Genomic DNA, 19,530 nt, shown 5'->3' on the forward strand with positions numbered 1-19,530 from the left:
AACTCTTTAGCCAAGAAAGAAAACAGAACAGAGTACAGTGACAGCACAACATTTATATTCTGTAGCATAAACCAGCAACAATTAAAAACCGGACAGAAAGAAGCAGTCAGGATTGTAAACAGTTTGTACATTTTAGGAGGAAATGGAAATTTTAAAAACAGATTTGAAAGAAATATTTACACTGAATGAGGACAGATGATTCAAGCATTTTAGTTTCCAGTCAGCTCAAACAATAAAAGAGATCTAGCCCAAAATCTGTTGACCGTCTCACAAGAACTGAAACGCTGACTATACAGTAGAAGCCAGGACTCAGACCTGTGGTTTCTCACAACAAGTAATGTCCATCCAAGTTAAAAACACCGGAATGAGTCTTAAAAGCACCTCCCTGTGACTGATTCACCAGTAAAATGTTTTTGTGAGGAAACTGGCAGCAGCGTTGAGCCAGCTACCGTTGGAATCTTCCTTGGCTGTGGTGCGGGAAATTGCTCGATCAACCTCCCTCACAGGGCTCTCCTCTTCTTCTGGGAGGTAATCCGGCAGGGCTGAGTTTTGAGGCACATCCACTCCAGATGATTTCAAAGGAATATAAACCTGAAGACAATGTTATTTAAAAAACAAATTCATAGTTAAACTTTAACTTACACTTCCATATCTTAATATTCTTTACTGAAAGTATATTCAAGTATCCAAGCACCTCTTCTCCTGCCTCATTCTTTATCACTTGTTGGGCCGACAACACCTTAGTGCCAGCGATGGCTGTTGCCAGACTCTGCAAATGGGACATCAGGGAAGAGTGTGAGGCTAATGATCCGTTAGAAGAGGATTTTTTTTCATTGTCACAAATTTCTGCATTTGGCATTTCTCAGCAGCTTTGACAGAATAACAGACATAAACTAATAAAATCAGACTGTTTGTACAACCCAAACATGTCCCCACCCACACAAACTTTGATACACTTTGCTGCCATTAAATAATAAAAAAAAAAAGACCTTTTCTTAAAAATGGTACAATTTCTCATTTTAAACATTTGATATGTTCTATTGTGAATAAAATGTGGCTTTACTGGACTTTATTTTCATTTTACACAGCATCCCAACTTTGTTGGTAAAATGTTCGGTTGTAAATGTTTGTCTTTGCTTGTTACCTCAGTGGGCAGGTCTGAACGGATGCGAACAGTACATCTCTTGGATGCCATTTGGAAAGTGAAGCTTATCACTCCTTTGACCTTCAGAAGAGCTTCCTCGCACAAACCTCGATGCTTGATGACAGAGAGATTACATAATTAAAATTACTGGCGATTATAACAGCTACATAAATGAACTGTATGTAAAAAGCAGTCGACTTACAGAGCTGTCCAAGCCCTGGATGTGCAGAGTGATGGACTTGGCCTTCTTGCTGGAAGAATTGAGAAAGAACTGGGGTTTCTTCCTTCTCTCAGGTGGAGGATTAGCAGGTGCATTGAGAATATTGTAAACTTCCTTGGCCAAAGAGGTGATATCAACAGAGAGACCATCTCTGTATGGAGAAAGGTTATATTTAATCATGTGCTTTGGGGGTGCTGAACCCTCACCTTCATTAAAAACTTATAACTATGTTATTATGAAAAAAATGGCACAGAATTTATGCATTGAAAAAGCTGCCAAGTATCACTGTAAATTTTACATACAGCCACATGAAAATGCAAAGGAAATAATGTTTCATCCACAGGTAAAAGTAACCATGGGTGTGTCACCTTGCCATAAGATTCTCCAAGCTCACCATCATACCCAGCTCATTCTTCATGGTGGGGATGTTGGCAGACAACTCAGCCAAGTAACGTAGGGTCTGAGGACAATATAGCACAGAAGGGATTCATATACAGCCATGCTTACAGTTCATTGACACAACAGTGGTATTACCAGTGCACATCAACTTTAGATTAAGTATCATATCACCCATTTCAAATGCTTCATATAACCTGCACATAATATAGATTACAGAAGACTTTTCTCCCCCAAGGAATTAAGCAAGTATACTTAATGCGTGGATGGGTCACCTCTAAGTAATCACATTTATGTTTTGCTTTCAGAAAGGCTCACAGTGTGGGGGTTTAAACCTTCACATAACACATCAAAGATTCCTTCTTTGGGACCATGAGGAGACACAAATCCCTGAGAGGGCTGTATAGGAAGATCAACCACTGTAAAAATCACATTATGGGCTTTAAAAACCTTCTTTAATTGGTAATAAGACTGGAAAACATGGAAAATATGTCTTTTAAATAATGCACGGTGGTGTAGTGATTAGCGCTGCATCTCACAGCCAGAAGGTCCTAGGTTCAAATCCATCTGTCACTTTCTGTGTGGAGTTTGCATTAGCTATTTACTGATGCACTGGCATTTAAAAATGAAAATATAAAACAGCAGTTTGTCCATTAGATGGCACTCTGCTAAAAGGAAAGTTGCCTTTTAGCAATATGTTAACAGGGAATATAATCTTTGGAATATCACAAACAGGAGCCAGTCGGATCTGAGCAGAGCTGAAGTACAGCGTAAAGAAGTTAACAAACAGCTGCCCATAACATTGTGTGTGTTTGAAAGAAAGAAAAGTGCTTACTATATTGGAATATCAGACTTTTAAATCTCCAAATATTCTGTCTTACAAATCCTACATCTAATTAGGGTTCTAATTAATAGGCGATTCTAAATTGGCTCTGAATGTGAGCATGAACATTTGTCACTATGTTTAGTCCTGCCACACAATAGATATGTCCACTGTGTACCCTGCCTTTAGTCTTATGACAGCTGGATAGGCTCCAGCTCAACCTTGACCCAATGATGAAAGCTTTCACCTTCACTGGTCTCTCTCTTAAAAACAGAAAACAACCTAATGTTATTAAAACTATGTAACTAATTTAAATTCAGAAATAATCTGAATCCCGTCCAATAACATACCTGTAGAGTTGCAAAAAGGACATCTGGGTTCTGGTGGTCCAAGAAGAGAACCAACCCAGGGAGACAGCCCTGATCCTGGACTATCACGTCGCGGTTCTGGGGCTCGGAAGCCAAGTCCCGGAGCTGACTCACCACCGACAGTGCATCCATCATCTTTAACAACTTTATCTAACTGTGAAAAACATTTACAAAGGAGTTAGCCATTCTCAACGTTTGACATGTGGTGGACAAAATATCTACTTGAGAGTGTTAGGTACAGTACGTGCGGCTGTTAAATAGCTTTTCCTATCCCAAAACTGTCCGGTGTGAGGTCATACTACAATTCCTAATGAATGTTTCAAAACTACCAACAGTGTCAAACCCAGCCGACGCTAGTTCATACAGGCCGGATTAATGTTAACAAGTCGAGCAGCTACGCTGCCGTTAAGAATGTGGCTAGCCGAAGAAGCTAGCTAACTACTTTAGGAGAAAAAGCTAAAGAAACTTTACAAAAAATACATTTCCTCTTTTTTCGCTCCATCTTCATAACCAGATATTGGGGAATCGCTTTAACTGCTATTTTTAAAAAAATATATATATATATCACAGTTATAATTAAACTGTAGTTTTGTAGCTAAATGTTTCTTACCCAGGACAGAAGCAGCTCGTGCACAAAAATACAAATTTGGTGCTAGGCTTTTCGTGTCACCCGATTGGTCGACTAGCCTCCGTTTACGCCGCAAAGTCGCCCACCCCTATTGGCTGCTCTTACTACTTCTGTATCCACAGCCAACCAGAAGACGTCTCGCTGCTGCAGCGTTATTTGACTTTACAGACTCCTTTTAATCTGAACGCGTGAACGAAAAAAGGGAAGCTGCAGATTCTCGGTGAATATCATTTAGTTTACAGTATCATCTGGGAACATGGCTTGGGAGAAATGTAGCTGCTAATTCACGTTTTGACGGTAAGTGCGACTATATGTTTTTTTCTTTTTATCGTGTAAAATGCCGGAGGTGTCACGCACGTTAATTTTGATGATCCACGCAGCTTTTCCACTGCGGTGCCTCTCTGCCCCCACTGCTCAGAACGGCAGGACACTGTGTAACTTACACCTAAAGTCAGCCATGCTCTCTCTAGTGTGCTGGTACACTGAGCGTTTGCTGCCGAATCAGCATCCAGTAGTAGAGACCGACATTTGTCTCTGAGCATCAGTGATGGCAGCAACCGACCGTTGGCTGCACTTACTTTCATCTTGCTGCTGTAGGTTGTGTCCTGGCCATTCTCGTATGGGTTTAACGTTTTTCTTACCTTGGTAATTCCAATGTTTAACTCTAACTGTCTGAATCTACTTTGTTATCAATACAAACCTATTCATTCCTTATATTTTAAACTCTGTACGTCTATAGGTTTGAGAGTCGTGGGGTTTCCTCTGCAGAGAAGTGGCAGATGAAGGAATCGGTGGTCACTGATTATCAGATTACTATAGTCATTATCATTATTATTGTTATTATTTTCCTAGTATCAATATTTGAACCATTATTTGTTTACTAAGATTGTTGGTTTCATATGGGATTTTTACTGTAAGGCATTATCTTACTTTGTTATTTTGGGGTTTTTTGTTCTTGTTGTTTTGTTTCAGGTTTCAAGCATGTGACTTAGACACATCCTTTCTGTGTTGACCTCCCGCCAAGACACTCAGCAGAAAGCAGAGCTTTGCAGTCATCAGCTGGTGCAAGAAAACATCCTTCCAATGTCCCTAGCAGAGGATTTTCTTTATGTGCTGCGCATCGTCCTGGAGTACTTTGGTGTTCCTCCAGACGTGGTATGTGCACAGACGCACTTGTGTCATTCTTTTGTTTTGCAATACTCAAACTCCTGAGGTATCCGCGGGTTGCTTGAATCAGGGAACTTTTAAATCTGATGTTGTGACATTATGTCTTTGTCTTGTCTGTGTCATTGTGCATTTTAGCTGGTTCCAGTGTGGAATAGTCCGCTGTGCGGTCAGTATCGCAGCATTGTGCGGATGATTGGATCAAATCTCCCACTGACACCAAGTCCACGAGTCCAGTTTCAGGTATTGTACAATCTGTGTTTTACAAAACATGTTTGACTTTACCCTGTCAGCACTGCTGGTTAAATGAGTACATACACTTGCATGCACGGTTGCATATAATATACAACACAAATGGCTATTTGCAATGAAAACAATACATTTCTCTTGTACGTGCATAAAACAATTAGGAGCTGCGGTTGATTAGGGTGACCATATTTTGATTTCCAAAAAAGAGGACACTTGGCTCAGTCATGAAGAACTTGCTTTAAGAAACATTTAAATGATGCCTTCTCTGTGCGGTTAGTGAATTGTGAATTGTAAACTATGTCATATAGGCTTTTACAAGTCAACGAGTGCAAAAAAAAAAAAACTTGAATTAAATAATGGTACAGAAATAATGCCTCATCTGCATAAGAAAAATTACCAGTACTGGGTCGGTACGAGGGAAATTTCTTTTGCAGTTTGTCTGAAAAGATCCATTTAAACAGTATTACACGCGTTGCTGTGCGCTGTCTGTCCCCGTGTGTAAGCGCAGAACAACTCACAAAGCAGCAGCACACATGGGTCCTCTGTCTGAATATAGGAAAACCTGGACATTTTTATCAATCTCGAAAATCCCCCCGGACAGAACATGAAAAGTGGACATGGGGTCTGGGGAATAGAGGACGGTTGGTCACCCTACAGTTGATCAATGTAACATTTGACATGTTGACAGCTGATCAGTCTTTTTAATTAAAAACTATTTGATTCATTCATTCTACAGTTGTCCATGTTGTTGATAATAACAATAATAGCAGTCTGTGTCCCCACACTACAGACTTATTGTCTATCTTAAAGAGGAACTGCAGCTTTTGGCACTTGTGCGTTGACTTCATTTTTCAGCCCTGGAGCTTTCCTCTTGCTTAAGGTGGTGGGCTTTAAGGAAATATAAGAGGAATGACCACCCATACTGTCTCTAATTGTCCTTGTCTGCAATAGAATATAATCAAGGCTTCACTATGAAAAGAAGTTAAAATTATCATAACTGTTTTTAGGATCTCTTGACCCTTATTTCTCTTGTGTACTCGTTTACAGCGTGTAATCCCTCCTTATCCTTGTCTCCTCAGGTCGCTTTGCTCGGCCATAGGCACCATGAATATATCGAGCCCATTGTGGACACACCAGCCATCCCTTCCTTCGCTGATGTCATGTGGGTGTTTGAGGATGAGGGTGACAGCTGTGCTAAAACGAGGTAAAAACAAAAATGACACAGCACAGATAAAAAAAATAAAAATAAAAAGTAAAAATACAAATTCACTCATTAGGCAGTCTTGTTGGATGTGATTAATGTCACTGCATTTACACAGAATCTTACCTTTTTATGTTTGTGAAGATGAAAGGACAGCATTGATCATTCTGTCCAGACAACTCTAAGACACTAAATTAATATACGAATGATGTGGGGTCTCCGTAGGAACCACCTACCTCCAGTAAGGCGAAGTACTGTAAATCAAGATGTGATGAGATGTCCAGAACCAGCATTCATACGAGCTCAGAGAGGAAGGCCACCTGTAAGACAGACGCCTGATCCAGAAGCTCTGAAGAAGATCACAGCGCTGGAGAGCGAGCTGCTGAAACTGCGAGCTCAGATTGCTTTGATAGTTACTGCTGCTCCAGCCTCAAGTACACGATATGTTTGTCTTTGTCCCATTTTTCAAGATGCTTTCATCTTCTCAGAACACCAACCGAGTGTTTCTTTCTTTTTTCTTGTTTTATCTTTCATCGTGTTTTAGGTCTGGTTGAATCCCCAAATGAGCCTGCCTCACCTGGGATTTCCCTTTCCCATCCACTTCCAGCGCTCACCTCCACACCTCGCCATGTGGCTCCTCCTCCTCCACCACCACCACCCCCACCCCCTCCTCCCCCCTGCCCTAGCATTTTCACTGGGTCAAAGGAAAGGAAGGATGAGAAAGATCTCGATAAGGGTCACCACAGGACTAAGGAGTCAGGCTCCAGCAAGGGTTCTGAAAATAAAGGGATGCCCTCCATGCTGGATGTTCTAAAGGACTTAAATCATGTTAAACTGCGCTCAGTGAAGAGGTAAGTATGGAGATTTAGAGAAAACTAATCATTAAAAAATGTGACTCTTTATATCTGAAGCTGCAGAATGCTTTCTTCATTGCACCAGTAGTTCAGCATCCTGGTGTTTCCTGCTTGTTTTCCTGTAATTTGAAGTAGATCTTTCCCCCCACCTGACAAAGCATATTCATTCTGTTTTGCAGATCTCCAGGGGGCACACCAGTTAAGAGGAGGCGCAGTAAAGGAGGTACGGCATTGCTTAATGACCCGGCAGCTCTTATTGCTGAAGCACTGAAGAAAAAGTTCACCCATCTCCGCCACAACACTTCCTCTGACAAAGAGAACTCCCTTGAGCTCTCACCTTTCGGCAGTCCTGAGTCACCTAAGGTTTGTTTTCCATAGATGCGCTGAGATCTTTGAGTAGTTTAAAAATGTTATCCACCCCCTGTGATGATGTGCTTGAAGGAGAGTTCCTAACCCGACACCTCTTCTGTTGCAGGTTCCTCACCCCCCTCGGCGCAGTCGGGGACACCGCCACCTGTTACATCATTAAAGAGTGACATCAGCATCAACAGCTCCTACAGATGTGCCTCACAGCAGATTACTACTGCAGCTACTGACTTGTGTTTTTGCTTGTCCTTACTTTGTCTTATTATGGACTACAATGTGCTTGTCTCTGTGTCTGTTGGGATTTTAAATGTGCTAACTATGTTAAAATGTGTATGTTTTGTTTCTAAGCTGCTGTAAACAAAGGGGTTTGTACACAAATGTTTGTTTTTTTGTCATTGGAGTCTTAACTGTTTTAACTGTTCTTAGCAATATGTTTGTGCAAACCACCTTTTAAAGCAAATAATTTAATGAGTTTCAGGTACGCGGTGCAGCTTGCCTGCATTAATGTTTCACTTTGTGAGCCCTACCTTCTTACCTCAACCAAGTGAAATCTGTAAGAGTGGATTCTGAGATTCATATAGCTCTATTCTATGCAACTGTTAGCGGGATATTTCTATTTTATTAAAGAGTTAAATTGCACTGATGAAAGTGTTGTTATCTTAATTTTTCAATTTATAACATTTATAACTTTATACAGTTTTCTCAGACAGGCATGAACATTTTCACACTTTTCTCTCTTGTTTAAGCCGTCTCAAAGTTCAAACCTTGTTGAAAAATCAGTGCAGTATTATAGGATGAAGTCGAAGGCACCCGCAGGTGACAACGTTTAGTTGACATTGTTTGTTTGTTGGGGAGAAAACTTACAAACATACAGTACAGCACTTCAGAGTCACACTGCTAGCGATTGAAGATTTATGTAACTTGACATTGATTGAAATGGTCTACAGCCAATCAGGACGCAGAACACAATGCACAGTAAAAAAAAAAAAAAAGAAAGTATGCAAAATTGCACAAAAAAAAATCTGCAAAACAGCGAGGCCGCAAAGGGTGAACCACGTTATAGCGAGGGACAACTGTACACTACAATTTCGGCCTCTTAAGTTTCTACTGGCATGCATTTGACAAGGGCAGTAGCAATATGTTGGAAAGGGTACCTCTCACACACTCATAAGAGGAAGCTGCTTAGTTTTTCCTGGCACTGCATCTTCCACAGGTTACACACAGTGACACTGATTGACCAATAATGACAGTGTAACACAAAAAAATGTTCATTACAATAGAAATCCTGCTAGTAATTGTCAGCTTATAGTCAGTTTTACTGTCATTTATTTAGAATGCCTTGTTATCTTCTTCTCTTTTCTCACTTTCTTAATCAACATTTTATTTCATGTTGCTATAGATACCTGCTGTTGATCCTGCCATGCCATGTTCTTTCTTGCTTTAAGTGCGATTCTCTTGTCAGTATTATGCAGTATTTGCTCTGATCTACGTAGGATCCCAAAAGATCTGGTGAGTATATCTCAAAAGACTTCATTCTTCTCATTGAATTTATGTTAATCTACCTCTTGACATTTTGACGCGCTGCCTTAGATATTATGGACACCTGAAATAAAATTACACCTGTTCAAAAAAACAAAAAACTGAATTATATGTAAAAATGTAATTTTTAAAATCACATGTTCTGAAGCCACATTTGTATTATCTTTCTCACACAAACATATTTCTTTCATGCTTCATCAACAGGTTGGGTGTCTGTTTATTTTTGGAGATAAGAAAGAAATGTGCTGAATGATATTTCTCTCTGTGGTGAAAATGCATAATTTTGATACTTTTCATATAATCTGATATTTGTAGTGGTATCCTGACTTCCCTAGAATCTGAGACATTCAGCTCAGCCAGCTAAATGACATTTTGGCCCAGAATCTTATATGTTCCTCAGTTTTCAGTTGATGCAAAGGAGAACGTTGTGAAACACAGGTTCATTACACTAACCCAAGGATCCACTAGGGAGACCATATTAAGAATGGTGAACACACAACACAGATGCCAATGAGTAGAGGGCATCAGGACTATCCTTTGGTCTTACAAGAGTCAGTAAACACTGGAATAACTTCTAACTGTGCTCCTCTGGATACTCTCCTGAGTTGAAGAATACTTTTGAGGGACTGCTGTCTGGTCATTGAGCTTTACTACTTTGCTATGAAACATTTTAGTAATTTTTCTGTTACAACTTAACATGCTTGTGGTGTTATACTAGAATTACAGAATTATGTTTTTGAGTTTTGCCTTAAATTACAGTTCAAACAAGTGTGTCACAAACTTTCTGTGTTAAGTGGAAGTGCACGTTTGTAATTGTGCAATGCTAAAAAAAAAATTGATTTAAAGAAGTATGATTTTGTTATTGTACCGCTTTTAAAATGTTTCAATATTTTAGATATTTTTGTTTAAAGTACAAGGATTTACAAAATCCCTTTATCATTGACAGAAATCATCTTGCCTATAGACCAATACATATTTTTATTCAAATGAACAGTGACCCAAATACAGTGACCCAAAATTGTTGCAGGATCAACTGTAACAGCGCAAGTAGAACTGTCATCCTCTTCTTTCACTGTGAGAAATACAAAACAGGAAAAAGAAACATCATACAAATAATACATCATCAAAAATCATACAATGTTTATATATAGTCAGATACATAAATATTTGAAAAGCCACCAAATACAATCAGGAGCATCCCTTATTCCATACATCCATTCATCCATAGCTTTATTTCACAGCAAAAGTATTGCATTAACTTTTGTAGAAATTAAAGCCATTTATACACAACCCAAAGGAGTGGCCAAATCAGTCTGGTTCATTCTTTAAAAAAGATGTGCACTGACCCAGTCAGTAACACCCAAAAGCCTGGAAGACCACAGAATACAAGTGGGTGATCACAGAATTATTTCTATGGTTAAGAAAAACAATGTCACAACATTGAACTAAGGGAATAACACTCTTTAGGAGTTACATGTATCACTGTCAAAATCTACAATCATGCGACACCTTCATGAAGTAAAATAGAGACAGTTTATAACAAGGAAGGAATCTCTGGTTACAATAAAGAACAGGTAGACCAGATTAGACTTTGCCAGAAAACATTTATATGGGCCTTCGCAGTTCTGAAAAAAAGAAAAGGAAAAAAAAACGTGTTCGGGCAGATGAAACCAATAATAATCTGTACAGGAATTACTAAGAAGCATCCAAAGGATGTTTGCCTATGAAACATGGTTGAGGCAGTGTTATGGTATGCATGGTTCTCAGTGGAACCCAGCCACTAATTTATATTGATTTATTAAGCCAAATGCAGCAAAACCGATGGAGCAGTGCTTAATGGTGTCATTGGATAGTGATCCAAAGCAAATGCAACAGCTGCCAAAGATTTTCTAAAGGCAAAGAAATGAGATATTCTTTAATGGTCAAGTGAACCTGATCTCAACCTGACAGAGTAGCTTTTCAGTTACTGAATACAAAACTGAAGGTAGAGAGACGCACAAACAAGCAGCAACTAAAGATGGCTAGATAATATGAGACACAAATTGTCATGATCCTGGGTCCTTGTAACCCAGCGTTTTGTGTTTTCTGTTATTGTGATTTTGGTTCTGTTCTTCCTCTGTTTAGTGTTTATTCGGTTCTGCCCATGTATTCCTGTGTTAAGTCCGCGTTTCTTAGTCTGTGTCCTTGCATGTGTACGTTCCTGTTTTATTGTGAAGGTCTCTGTCTTATGTCAGTGTGTTCTATTTACGTTTCCCCTGCCTCGTCAGCTGTTATATCTTCCAGGTGTGTTCCCCTCCTGTTTCCCATCCCCTAATTCCTGGCGTGTGTATTTATAGTGTGTGTTACCTCATCCTCGTTGCTGGTTCGTCTGTGTTATTTGGCGTTTTTGTGTCTGTGAATCTCCTGCCGTCATCCTGTGAATTCTCCCTACAAGTTGCTTTCTCTCGTGTTCAGGTTTGGTGTTTAGGTTTTCGTTTTCCCAGTGTAGTTTGTCTAAGTTCGGTTTCTCGCCACACTCTCCTTTTGTTTGTTATCACTCGAGTTTTGTGTCAATAAAGCCCTCACATTTCACTGCATATCCGTATCTTGGGTCCTTTGTTAAATTCACACGGCTTGCCCCGGCAACCCGTGACAGAAATTCCTTTGGGGTTGCATCAGGAAGGCTATGCAGCATAAAAATCTGTTAAATAAAAAATGGAGTACCCTCTGATGAATCAGGGAGTGGCCAAAAGTAGCTATAGGATTTCTTGAAATAATTCTAAAATAATTTATGTAGTCTGATATGTATTACTAATTACTTTTTGGTGGAGCTTGTGCCATTGTACAAATACATATTTTGCCTAACTGGATTTATAATTTTGCAATCTAATCTTTCTTTTACAAGCTTTTACAAATGTTGGTTTTATCTGTCTAAACAGTGTTATTTCAAAACTGGGCAGTCTTTCTTGAAATGTTTTTCAGCAAAGTCTAATCTGGTCCTTTTGTTCATGAGGGTTAGGAAAAATATCTTGGGGTAAACCCTCATACAGCATCACATTCACTAAGTTCCAAAAATATTCCATGTTGTGAATGTTGATAAAGGATTTTTCTTTGTTATTACATTTTTGATTTAGACACTCCTGAAAGTTTCTACTCTGGTCAAGAATTCTCATTAATAGCTTCCAAATCCAAATTTGCAAAGCCTACTTCAGTCACATCTTTATGACTTAACTTCATATCCATGAGTTTACAAAGTTGAAACTAAGCAAAAGGTGTTACTGTCCATTATATTTATGCAAAAACATGGATCCGACATTCCACAACTGTCATAATGAAGTTCTTTAAGTATGTTTACGGGTGAATTTGTTTTGAGTCTGAATTTTAAAAAGGGCATTGCAAGAAAAACAACTGAAGTTTTGCTTGATCTAAAAAAATGTTTTACCTTTTGGTATGCTGAACCTTTTAGTCTATCTCCATTGGGGTGACGTCGTCATCCATGGAGGAGACAGATGGTCCGGCAGCACTGAATGGGAAATGAAGGCAAATGCATAAACCACAACACCTGTTTATTTAAGCAGTGGCAATAACAGAATGTTGTACATTCATTTTTAAACAGTACATAATGGAACTTGCTTAAAATTAAAAATTGAATGTCAGAATAGACATTAGGGGTGGGGGAAAAAATCGATACTGTGTAGTATTGTGATATTTTGTTTGCTAATAATGTATCGATACAGGGACAGCAGAAATCGATATTTTGTTACAAAAAAAAGTTTTTGTGGACTCGAACATGCTCTGACTTCAGAGCATGTTGATCCTTTTTCTGAGCAAGAATCCTGACATTCCTTCACTGTCCAAATGTGTTTAACTTTTTTTTTGGCAGCAATAAACATGACAGTTTACTTATTTTCATTTAAGACATGTTTTATTTTAATTAAGTTTAAAACTTTTTTATTTAATGTAAAATTATATTTTGTTTTAATTTACTTTCAAATTCTTCAGTTGCTGAAGGGGCTGCATAGTTTTCATAAATTGCATAGTTCAGAATAGCTATAATTGTACCAGATGGTTGCATTCAGTTAAGTTGGACTAGACTGTAATACAAACCGTTCAAGTTTGTCAACAATAAAACTGACTAAAATGAGAGAAAGACTGAGTGCGAGACTTTGATATTAGATAAAATGAATATTGATAAAGTTTACCTTTATGTACAGAATCTGAATATCGCAAAATATTTTAAAATATTGCAATAATATCGTATCGTGCGTTAAGTATTGTGATAATATCGTATCGTGGGATGTATGGTGATTCCCACCTCTAATAGACATGTTTATTAAATGTCTATTCTGTGGCGAGAATTATCATTAATTGTTATAACCATGTAGAATTAAAAGCTTATTGTAAGCTGTTAATTCTGCTTAATATAGTAGAGTATTTTAAGCTTACTAGTTTTCTACTTTTCTACTAGTTTATACTAGTTCAACAAAAAGGTTATCCCTCTCAGGCTCAAGTTAAGTTTTTGTTGCTAATGCACAAAAGAATACCTGCAGTGGTACTTCTGAGTAAAAAAAACTCATAAAATATGTATGTGGGGTAATCAGGTTGTTAGCTTTTAACTGTTGCAAATCTGCAATGCCTGCCTTGGAAGGGTTATACATCCAGCATGTATACAAACAGATACTGAATATAGATCAACAATAATGTAATGAAGTTTGTCAGTTTGTGTTTAATGTAATAAACACAAACTGACAATGTAAGTAGAAAAGCGTGTAAGTTACCGGCCAGGAACTGGTTGTTCACTGTAAGTAGTCCAGTCTATCGGTTCCGGTTCCTGGAATGCAAGAAAAGAAAAACAAACAAAAAACACATGATTCATATCACATCGTGTCACATTGTAGTGCTATCATACTGCTATGAAAAGCATGTTGTCCTGGATATGGTCTGTTTTTCCAAAACCCTATGAAAACCTTACTTCGTGGGCTTCGTTTGGCGTAACGGGTGATGGTTTGCCTTTGATCACAAGGTTAAACTCAACCTGCAATTAAACAACAACAAAAAAGCTTTATGGAGTTAAATATATTATATAATGGTTATATTATAATACCAAATACTTTTTTAGGCTAAAATTCAACCATACGTGTGAGCCATGTGGAACAGCAACATATACTTCGATGGCGTCCATTGTGTCGTCATTTCCATGTACGTACCGTAAGTACGTCAACACGTACAAACTTGGCGTGCTATCATGTCTAACTCCTCATGACACAAATGAATGCTATTCACAGATATATATGTACATAAATGCTCGTTATGCAAAACTATTATTTATTGTATTTTGTATTTTTTTTAAAAAAACCATATAATTCCTAATATTTTTTTAATTTATGTTTTAGTTTTCTGTTTCTGTTGAAAGCATATATTTGTATTTTACAAAGTAAACACAATTTATGTTTAAATAATGAAAAATACAAAAGCACTAATTTTCTTTTTATGAAAATTGTTTAGGAAGTGTCAGGGTGCTGGGTTTTTATTTTTGAATTCATGATTCTTTCCTTTACATTATCAAGATGATTTAAGTTCAAGCTTTATACAGTTTAATCTTGAGTCTGGTTCTTTGAGTCTATGTCTTTGAGCTTATTTGTATTTCTTCTTCAGTCAGATTCCTTTTGTGTCTTTGTCTCATCCCTGTGGTTCCTGTGAGATTTTGTTGTGTTCTCTGAGTTTATGTTTCCCCAGTCATGTTTTTGTTTATTCCCTCTCTGTCTGATTTTTTTTTCCTGTTTGTGATCTCCCTATGTGTCTCACTCCCTCTCTCTCTCTGTCTCACTTACCTGTTCCTTTGTTCCTCTCCTTGTGTTTCATCCTTGTCTCCTCAGCCTGTCTCCTCATGTTTGCTCCATGTCTCCCTTAATGTTCCAGGTTATGCTCCTTTTCCCAGAAGTGAGGGATTTCTTCAGCTGTAAAGCAACCAGTTGCACAGAGGTGAGCTGATTACCAGCAGCTTCCAGGTGTGTCAGGCAGGAATGCAGGTAAACAGGAAGAACCCTGCATTTGAAGCAAACTGTGGGAGTTTTGCAGATGGTTATGGGAGCCGCAGGAGAAAATGTCAGCTCGACACAAAAGGATATCATGAAAGTTTCTATTTCTAAGTAAAATGACCCAGTAGTATCTGCATGGTAGTCCATAAAAGGAGCTGGGTAAAATTCCCTAAATTTTTAGGAAAAGTGCTTAAATGCTTTCTTTAATAACTTCTTTACCAGAGGACACATGAAACCATTCTTTATGACAGGAAAGAAGATAATTCTGTTCCACAATTCATAGCCATGCACCCTCACACTGTTCGCGAAGACAATCAATAAATATGCCAAAGTATTGCAGATTATAAAATGTTCTTTAGAAGTATATTTCTATATCCTGCTGATACATGTTGAATTTTCAACAACAACTATAAACGATAGTTAATTCTCCTACACAGTCTTCCTTAAACTCATGACGTTTTCTACTAAGTTCAAGGAAGAGTGACAAGGAAAAGGGAGTAGATGGCCTGTCTGCCTGATAGACAAAGTTATTGGTCTGTCAGCCTTTATCGCTCCTTCTGGCCTTTAAATCATACCTTTTGGTTTATTCAACTCAGCTGTTATATTTCAACAACACATGAATGTTGTTGTTAATGTTATTAATGGTTGTGCTGTTGGTTACACATTACCCCTTTTTGGATTCTTTAGTAACTTCTGTTGCTGCTGTAAACAACAGACAGCTGACAGCTCACAAAATGGGTAACTCTTTGAGGTACTCATAACTATTAACTATTATTAACTTATGTCTCCCGTTTCTCTTGTGCACTGTGCCATAGTGTGTAATCCCACCTTGTCCAGTTGTGCCCTTTAATATGTCAACCCCGCTGTAGAATCACAGCCATCCCTTCATTTGCTGATATCATGCGGGTGTTTGTGGATGAGGAGGACAGCTCTGCTAAAAGAAGGGAGAAATACAAATGAACACAGCACAGATAAATTTACTATTCTGTTTTGTTTTGTGTTCTTGTTATGTAACTTCTTGGCTAATAGGAAAGACACAACAGAAATTCACTAGTAAGCAGCCTTACTAGTGACACAGGACACAAACTGTCATGGTCCTGGATCACTTGACCCAGTTTTTTGTGGTTTTGGGTGTGTTTAATTCCGTGAATTATGGTTTTCTGTTTCTATTATATTTTATATTTCCTGGTTGTTAGGTTTCAGTTTTGTTTCTGTGCTAGTATTTCTAGCTCCCTAGTTCTATGGTATTTCCTGAGTTCTAGTTCTTAGGTTATGTTCTTTGGCTTCCCTGTGTTCTGTGTTGTGTACTCTGTGCCTTCCTGTCCCATGTCTCAGGTCCTAATGTTCTGTCTCCCCTGTCTCTGTTCTAAGTTTACTTATCTTAAGTTCAGTCGGTGTGTTTCCTGTTTTACTTTGAAGGTCCGTGTCTTATGTCAGTGTATTCAGTTTTGCTTCCTCCAAACGACCGTCTAAATTTTTATTTTACAGATTTAATGTTTGAAAGTGCCAGTAAACTTTCAGAAGCTATAATGAAATGTTTGTTACTTTTTTAAATCCACTGTTATACAAATTAACTTGGCACAAAAAGGAAATTTATGTTTGGTTGATTATTATGTTGTTATAACAATGCCTCTTAGCAGTAAATCTTATATATTTGGAAAGCATGTTTATTTCCCCTTAAATGGGGCCCCATTTTAAGGAAAATGAGTGTGTGGGTTGAGCAGCAGAACTGAGTATGTGGATTGTGCCCATAGAAAAACTTGCATTTCAATAGCATATGGAAGAACCATACACAGCCACAACAGCTTGACACTTCTTTCTCATGCTAGTCACCAGCTTGGTTCCACGGTGCTGTGGGATGGCTTCTTGTTCTTCAACTAGAATTTGTCACAAGTCAGTCAATGTGTTTCTGTTTGTCACTCTGGCACAAACAGCACAGCATCCCACAAATGTTCAATGGGTTTGAGGTCAGGATGGCAGGCAGGCTATTCCATCCTCTCCACTCTAAATTCTGGAGGTAGCCTCTGATAAACTGAGCTTTGTCATCTTGGAGGATAGGTTTTGGTCCCAGAACTTAGAGACATGGGATTATCGCTGGCTGCAAACTTTCATCTTGACGTGTAACTGCACTGAGATTGCCTCCAATTATGACAAGCCTTGTTTCTTCAGTGAGGGAGATGCTGCCAAACATGATCACACTGTCTCCACCAAAAGCTATGACAGTCTGAACGTACAATCTAGCTGCTGTAGGCAGAATGCAGACTCAACGTTCCTCCACATGTTTCCTGACTCAGTGTAGGTCAAGCTACTTGAAAAAAGTAATTAGTTACTGATTACTGATTACTTCTCCAAAAAAGGAATCCTATTACTTTACTGATTACTTATTTTCAAAAGTAATTAGTTACTTCGTTACTTTTCAAAAACATGATACATAACCATAATACACAATAAAGCAATAGACCTTTCAGCCCAATTCCATTTTCTCTGCATAATCCATCATATAACATTGAATCAAATGGAAAGCCTCTTTCTAAAAATTGTTTTATTTGTTTTAATCTTTTAATTTTATGCACATTGCATTAAGCAAAAAATTTAATTATATGCAGCTGTTTTTGACTTGAAGAAATTGTTTAACATTTAAACCTATTTTCTGCATATTCCAGCATATAAAATAAAATAATGTTTCGTGTTTACACTCACTCTTTTAAATAGATGCAAGTAAAACACAGCAAAATATAAATCAAATCAAGTAGTTCCATAACTACATGGAAGTAAGTACTTCCATGCTTTAAACACTGCATGGTCGTTCTCACGTCTGTTGCTGCCACAGGCATCGCACGTGCTTACATCATTGTCATGAGACACTCTCACAAACAAAATCATGACAGTTTATGCAGTAACGCAGCGTGCTTATAGGAAAATAACAGTAATCTAATTACTTTTTTGCAATAGTAATCCCTTACATTACTTGTTAATTGAAAAAAGTAATCAGATTACACTAATGCATTACTGCCCATCTCTGTTCCTGACAGCAGCGCAAACAGGCCTGATGGTGAAGAGTAGTCATAGTAGGCCTCCTTGCAGCCCTGTGAGTTGGGACATTGGCTGTGTGCAGTCTGTTCCAGATTATCTCAGTATCTCATTCTGAAAAATCTGTAAAAGACTGCCTACTGCTCCTAAGTGCCGACAGGGTGAGGAACCAGTCATCCTGTGGTGTCATCTTTTTAGAACACCCACTTTGCGGCCTGCCTGTGACATCTCCCATTATCTGAAACTTGGTCTTCAATTTGGAGATGGTACTTGGGCTCACTCCAAGTAATGCTGCAACTTGTGTTCACAGAACACCAGCTTGAAGTTGTCCTATGGCACGAGACCTATCCAGATCAGTCAAATATGGCATGCTTGGAGCAGACAACAAGTGACCCCTATAGCAGGGTCCATGCTCACAGGTGCTGCTAGTCAGGCAGCTGAAGCTCAAAAAGAAACTTAAAACAAGACTCAATAGCAGAATAAGCTGTTGGGCAATGGCAGAGAAAATTTTGGCAAATTTTTAATGGGTGCAACTCACATACTCAAATCTGCTGCTCAACCCACAAATGTATTTTTCCTACACTTTTTGCACCACTTAAGGGGAAATAAACAAGTTTTACAGTGGTATGAGATTTATTGCAAAGAAGTATTATTTCAACAAACTTTTAGTGCAGTTTTTTTACGTTTCTGTATATTTCTATTCCACTAGATGTCAGCATTCAGCATGCTGAAATATACTTTGACTGATGTGTTTAAACGTGGCCTGAATGGCAACAACCAGATTGTTTGTTCTCTAAGATTACCAACATGTGCGAACTACTCGGGGACGTTTGTTTTATAGAGTTAACACAGAAATGACATCCATTTACTTATAAAAGTGAAATAATGTGGTAGTTGTAGTGTAGTAATTATTAAATCTCTGTTAGTATAAAATATATACACTCTTATTTCTTCCAGTAAACAACTAAAGGTTGGGCTGCATTGCTTTATTGTGTTGTGCAGTATCCTGTAGTAGTACTCACCCTTATTTTAGAATATTCCACATTAAAAACACTGTTTATTTGATAACGACCAATCGTAATTAGAGCAGGTACTGTATCCTAGTCCTGATTGGATCTTTCCCAACAAGACCCGCCCCGCCCCCCTCCCCTCCTTTCCCTCTGCGGCTCACCAAGCACATACACACACAGCAGCAGCACGCGGGCAGGGGCGGAGAGGGAAAACAGCAACTTCGGTTTCACCTTTTAAAAAGCCCACAGTGTCCTTACCACGCGAGTATGATGAGGGGCAACCGCGAGAGGAGGATGAAATAGTTGTTTTAAAACAGTTGTCAGCTCGGACTCTGTCACCTTTCGTCCTGCTGTACGCGATTAACTCCTGAGCTCCCCCGTGACATGAAAACAGTCCGCACGCGCCTGATTCCGTAGCGTTCACTTGTCATCTGCGAGCTGCCACGATGGTTAAATGTCCTGTTTAATGGTCGAGGTACGTAGACTGTGTTTTTTTTTCCAGCTGTGTCGGCTGCGTGCCT

The 19,530-nt window shown here is 38.6% G+C and overlaps 3 protein-coding genes and 1 long non-coding RNA gene across 7 annotated transcripts in view; 2 read left to right on the forward strand and 2 right to left on the reverse strand.

The window, feature by feature from the left end:
- Positions 1–33: 33 nt before the first annotated feature.
- armc1l (armadillo repeat containing 1, like) lies at positions 34–3,658 on the reverse strand. The gene is made up of 7 exons (XM_006797196.3): positions 3,562–3,658; positions 2,934–3,105; positions 1,733–1,824; positions 1,347–1,515; positions 1,145–1,258; positions 695–769; positions 34–591 (listed from the first exon to the last, which is right to left on the reverse strand). The coding sequence occupies exons 2-7, from the start codon at positions 3,084–3,086 to the stop codon at positions 397–399; spliced, it is 798 nt and encodes a 265-aa protein (XP_006797259.2). The 5' UTR covers positions 3,087–3,105; positions 3,562–3,658; the 3' UTR covers positions 34–396.
- Positions 3,659–3,701: 43 nt separating this feature from the next.
- Positions 3,702–8,061, forward strand: mtfr2 (mitochondrial fission regulator 2). Its single transcript, XM_006797195.3, has 8 exons — positions 3,702–3,876; positions 4,552–4,734; positions 4,882–4,986; positions 6,072–6,196; positions 6,419–6,627; positions 6,738–7,044; positions 7,227–7,410; positions 7,523–8,061. The coding sequence occupies exons 2-8, from the start codon at positions 4,663–4,665 to the stop codon at positions 7,574–7,576; spliced, it is 1,056 nt and encodes a 351-aa protein (XP_006797258.2). The 5' UTR covers positions 3,702–3,876; positions 4,552–4,662; the 3' UTR covers positions 7,577–8,061.
- Positions 8,062–9,905: 1,844 nt separating this feature from the next.
- LOC102781086 (uncharacterized) lies at positions 9,906–19,375 on the reverse strand. Its single transcript, XR_437145.3, has 7 exons — positions 19,268–19,375; positions 15,798–15,903; positions 14,763–14,992; positions 13,904–13,966; positions 13,710–13,762; positions 12,374–12,454; positions 9,906–10,024 (listed from the first exon to the last, which is right to left on the reverse strand). It is a non-coding gene; the product is annotated as an uncharacterized LOC102781086 (long non-coding RNA).
- The window catches only part of LOC102780239 (3',5'-cyclic-AMP phosphodiesterase 7B-like), a 27,667-nt gene continuing 27,336 nt past the window's right edge, over positions 19,200–19,530 (forward strand). For all 4 annotated transcript variants that reach the window (XM_087852005.1, XM_006797192.3, XM_087852004.1 and 1 more), the window contains exon 1: positions 19,200–19,484. Coding sequence is in view for 1 of the 4 variants with exons in the window: in XM_087852007.1 (XP_087708133.1) it covers positions 19,464–19,484 (21 nt within the window). In the remaining 3 variants the exon portion in view is untranslated. The remainder of the gene's footprint in view (positions 19,485–19,530) is intronic.

The sequence above is a fragment of the Neolamprologus brichardi genome, chromosome 15, assembly GCF_056152115.1.
Source record: "Neolamprologus brichardi isolate AB-2024 chromosome 15, ASM5615211v1, whole genome shotgun sequence".
NCBI lineage: Eukaryota > Metazoa > Chordata > Actinopteri > Cichliformes > Cichlidae > Neolamprologus > Neolamprologus brichardi.

What these genes read in the sequence shown, in the direction of transcription:
- armc1l (XM_006797196.3), bottom strand. Translation starts at nt 3,086, where the DNA reads ATGATGGATGCACTGTCGGTGGTGAGTCAGCTCCGGGACTTGGCTTCC. An exon ending in TCCTTTTTGCAACTCTACAG is followed by an intron (nt 1,825 to 2,933) that starts GTATGTTATTGG and finishes TATTGTCCTCAG; the next exon opens with ACCCTACGTTACTTGGCTGA. An exon ending in GTTCAGACCTGCCCACTGAG is followed by an intron (nt 770 to 1,144) that starts GTAACAAGCAAA and finishes TCCCATTTGCAG; the next exon opens with AGTCTGGCAACAGCCATCGC.
- mtfr2 (XM_006797195.3), top strand. Translation starts at nt 4,663, where the DNA reads ATGTCCCTAGCAGAGGATTTTCTTTATGTGCTGCGCATCGTCCTGGAG. An exon ending in AAACTGCGCTCAGTGAAGAG is followed by an intron (nt 7,045 to 7,226) that starts GTAAGTATGGAG and finishes TCTGTTTTGCAG; the next exon opens with ATCTCCAGGGGGCACACCAG. An exon ending in GCAGTCCTGAGTCACCTAAG is followed by an intron (nt 7,411 to 7,522) that starts GTTTGTTTTCCA and finishes CTTCTGTTGCAG; the next exon opens with GTTCCTCACCCCCCTCGGCG.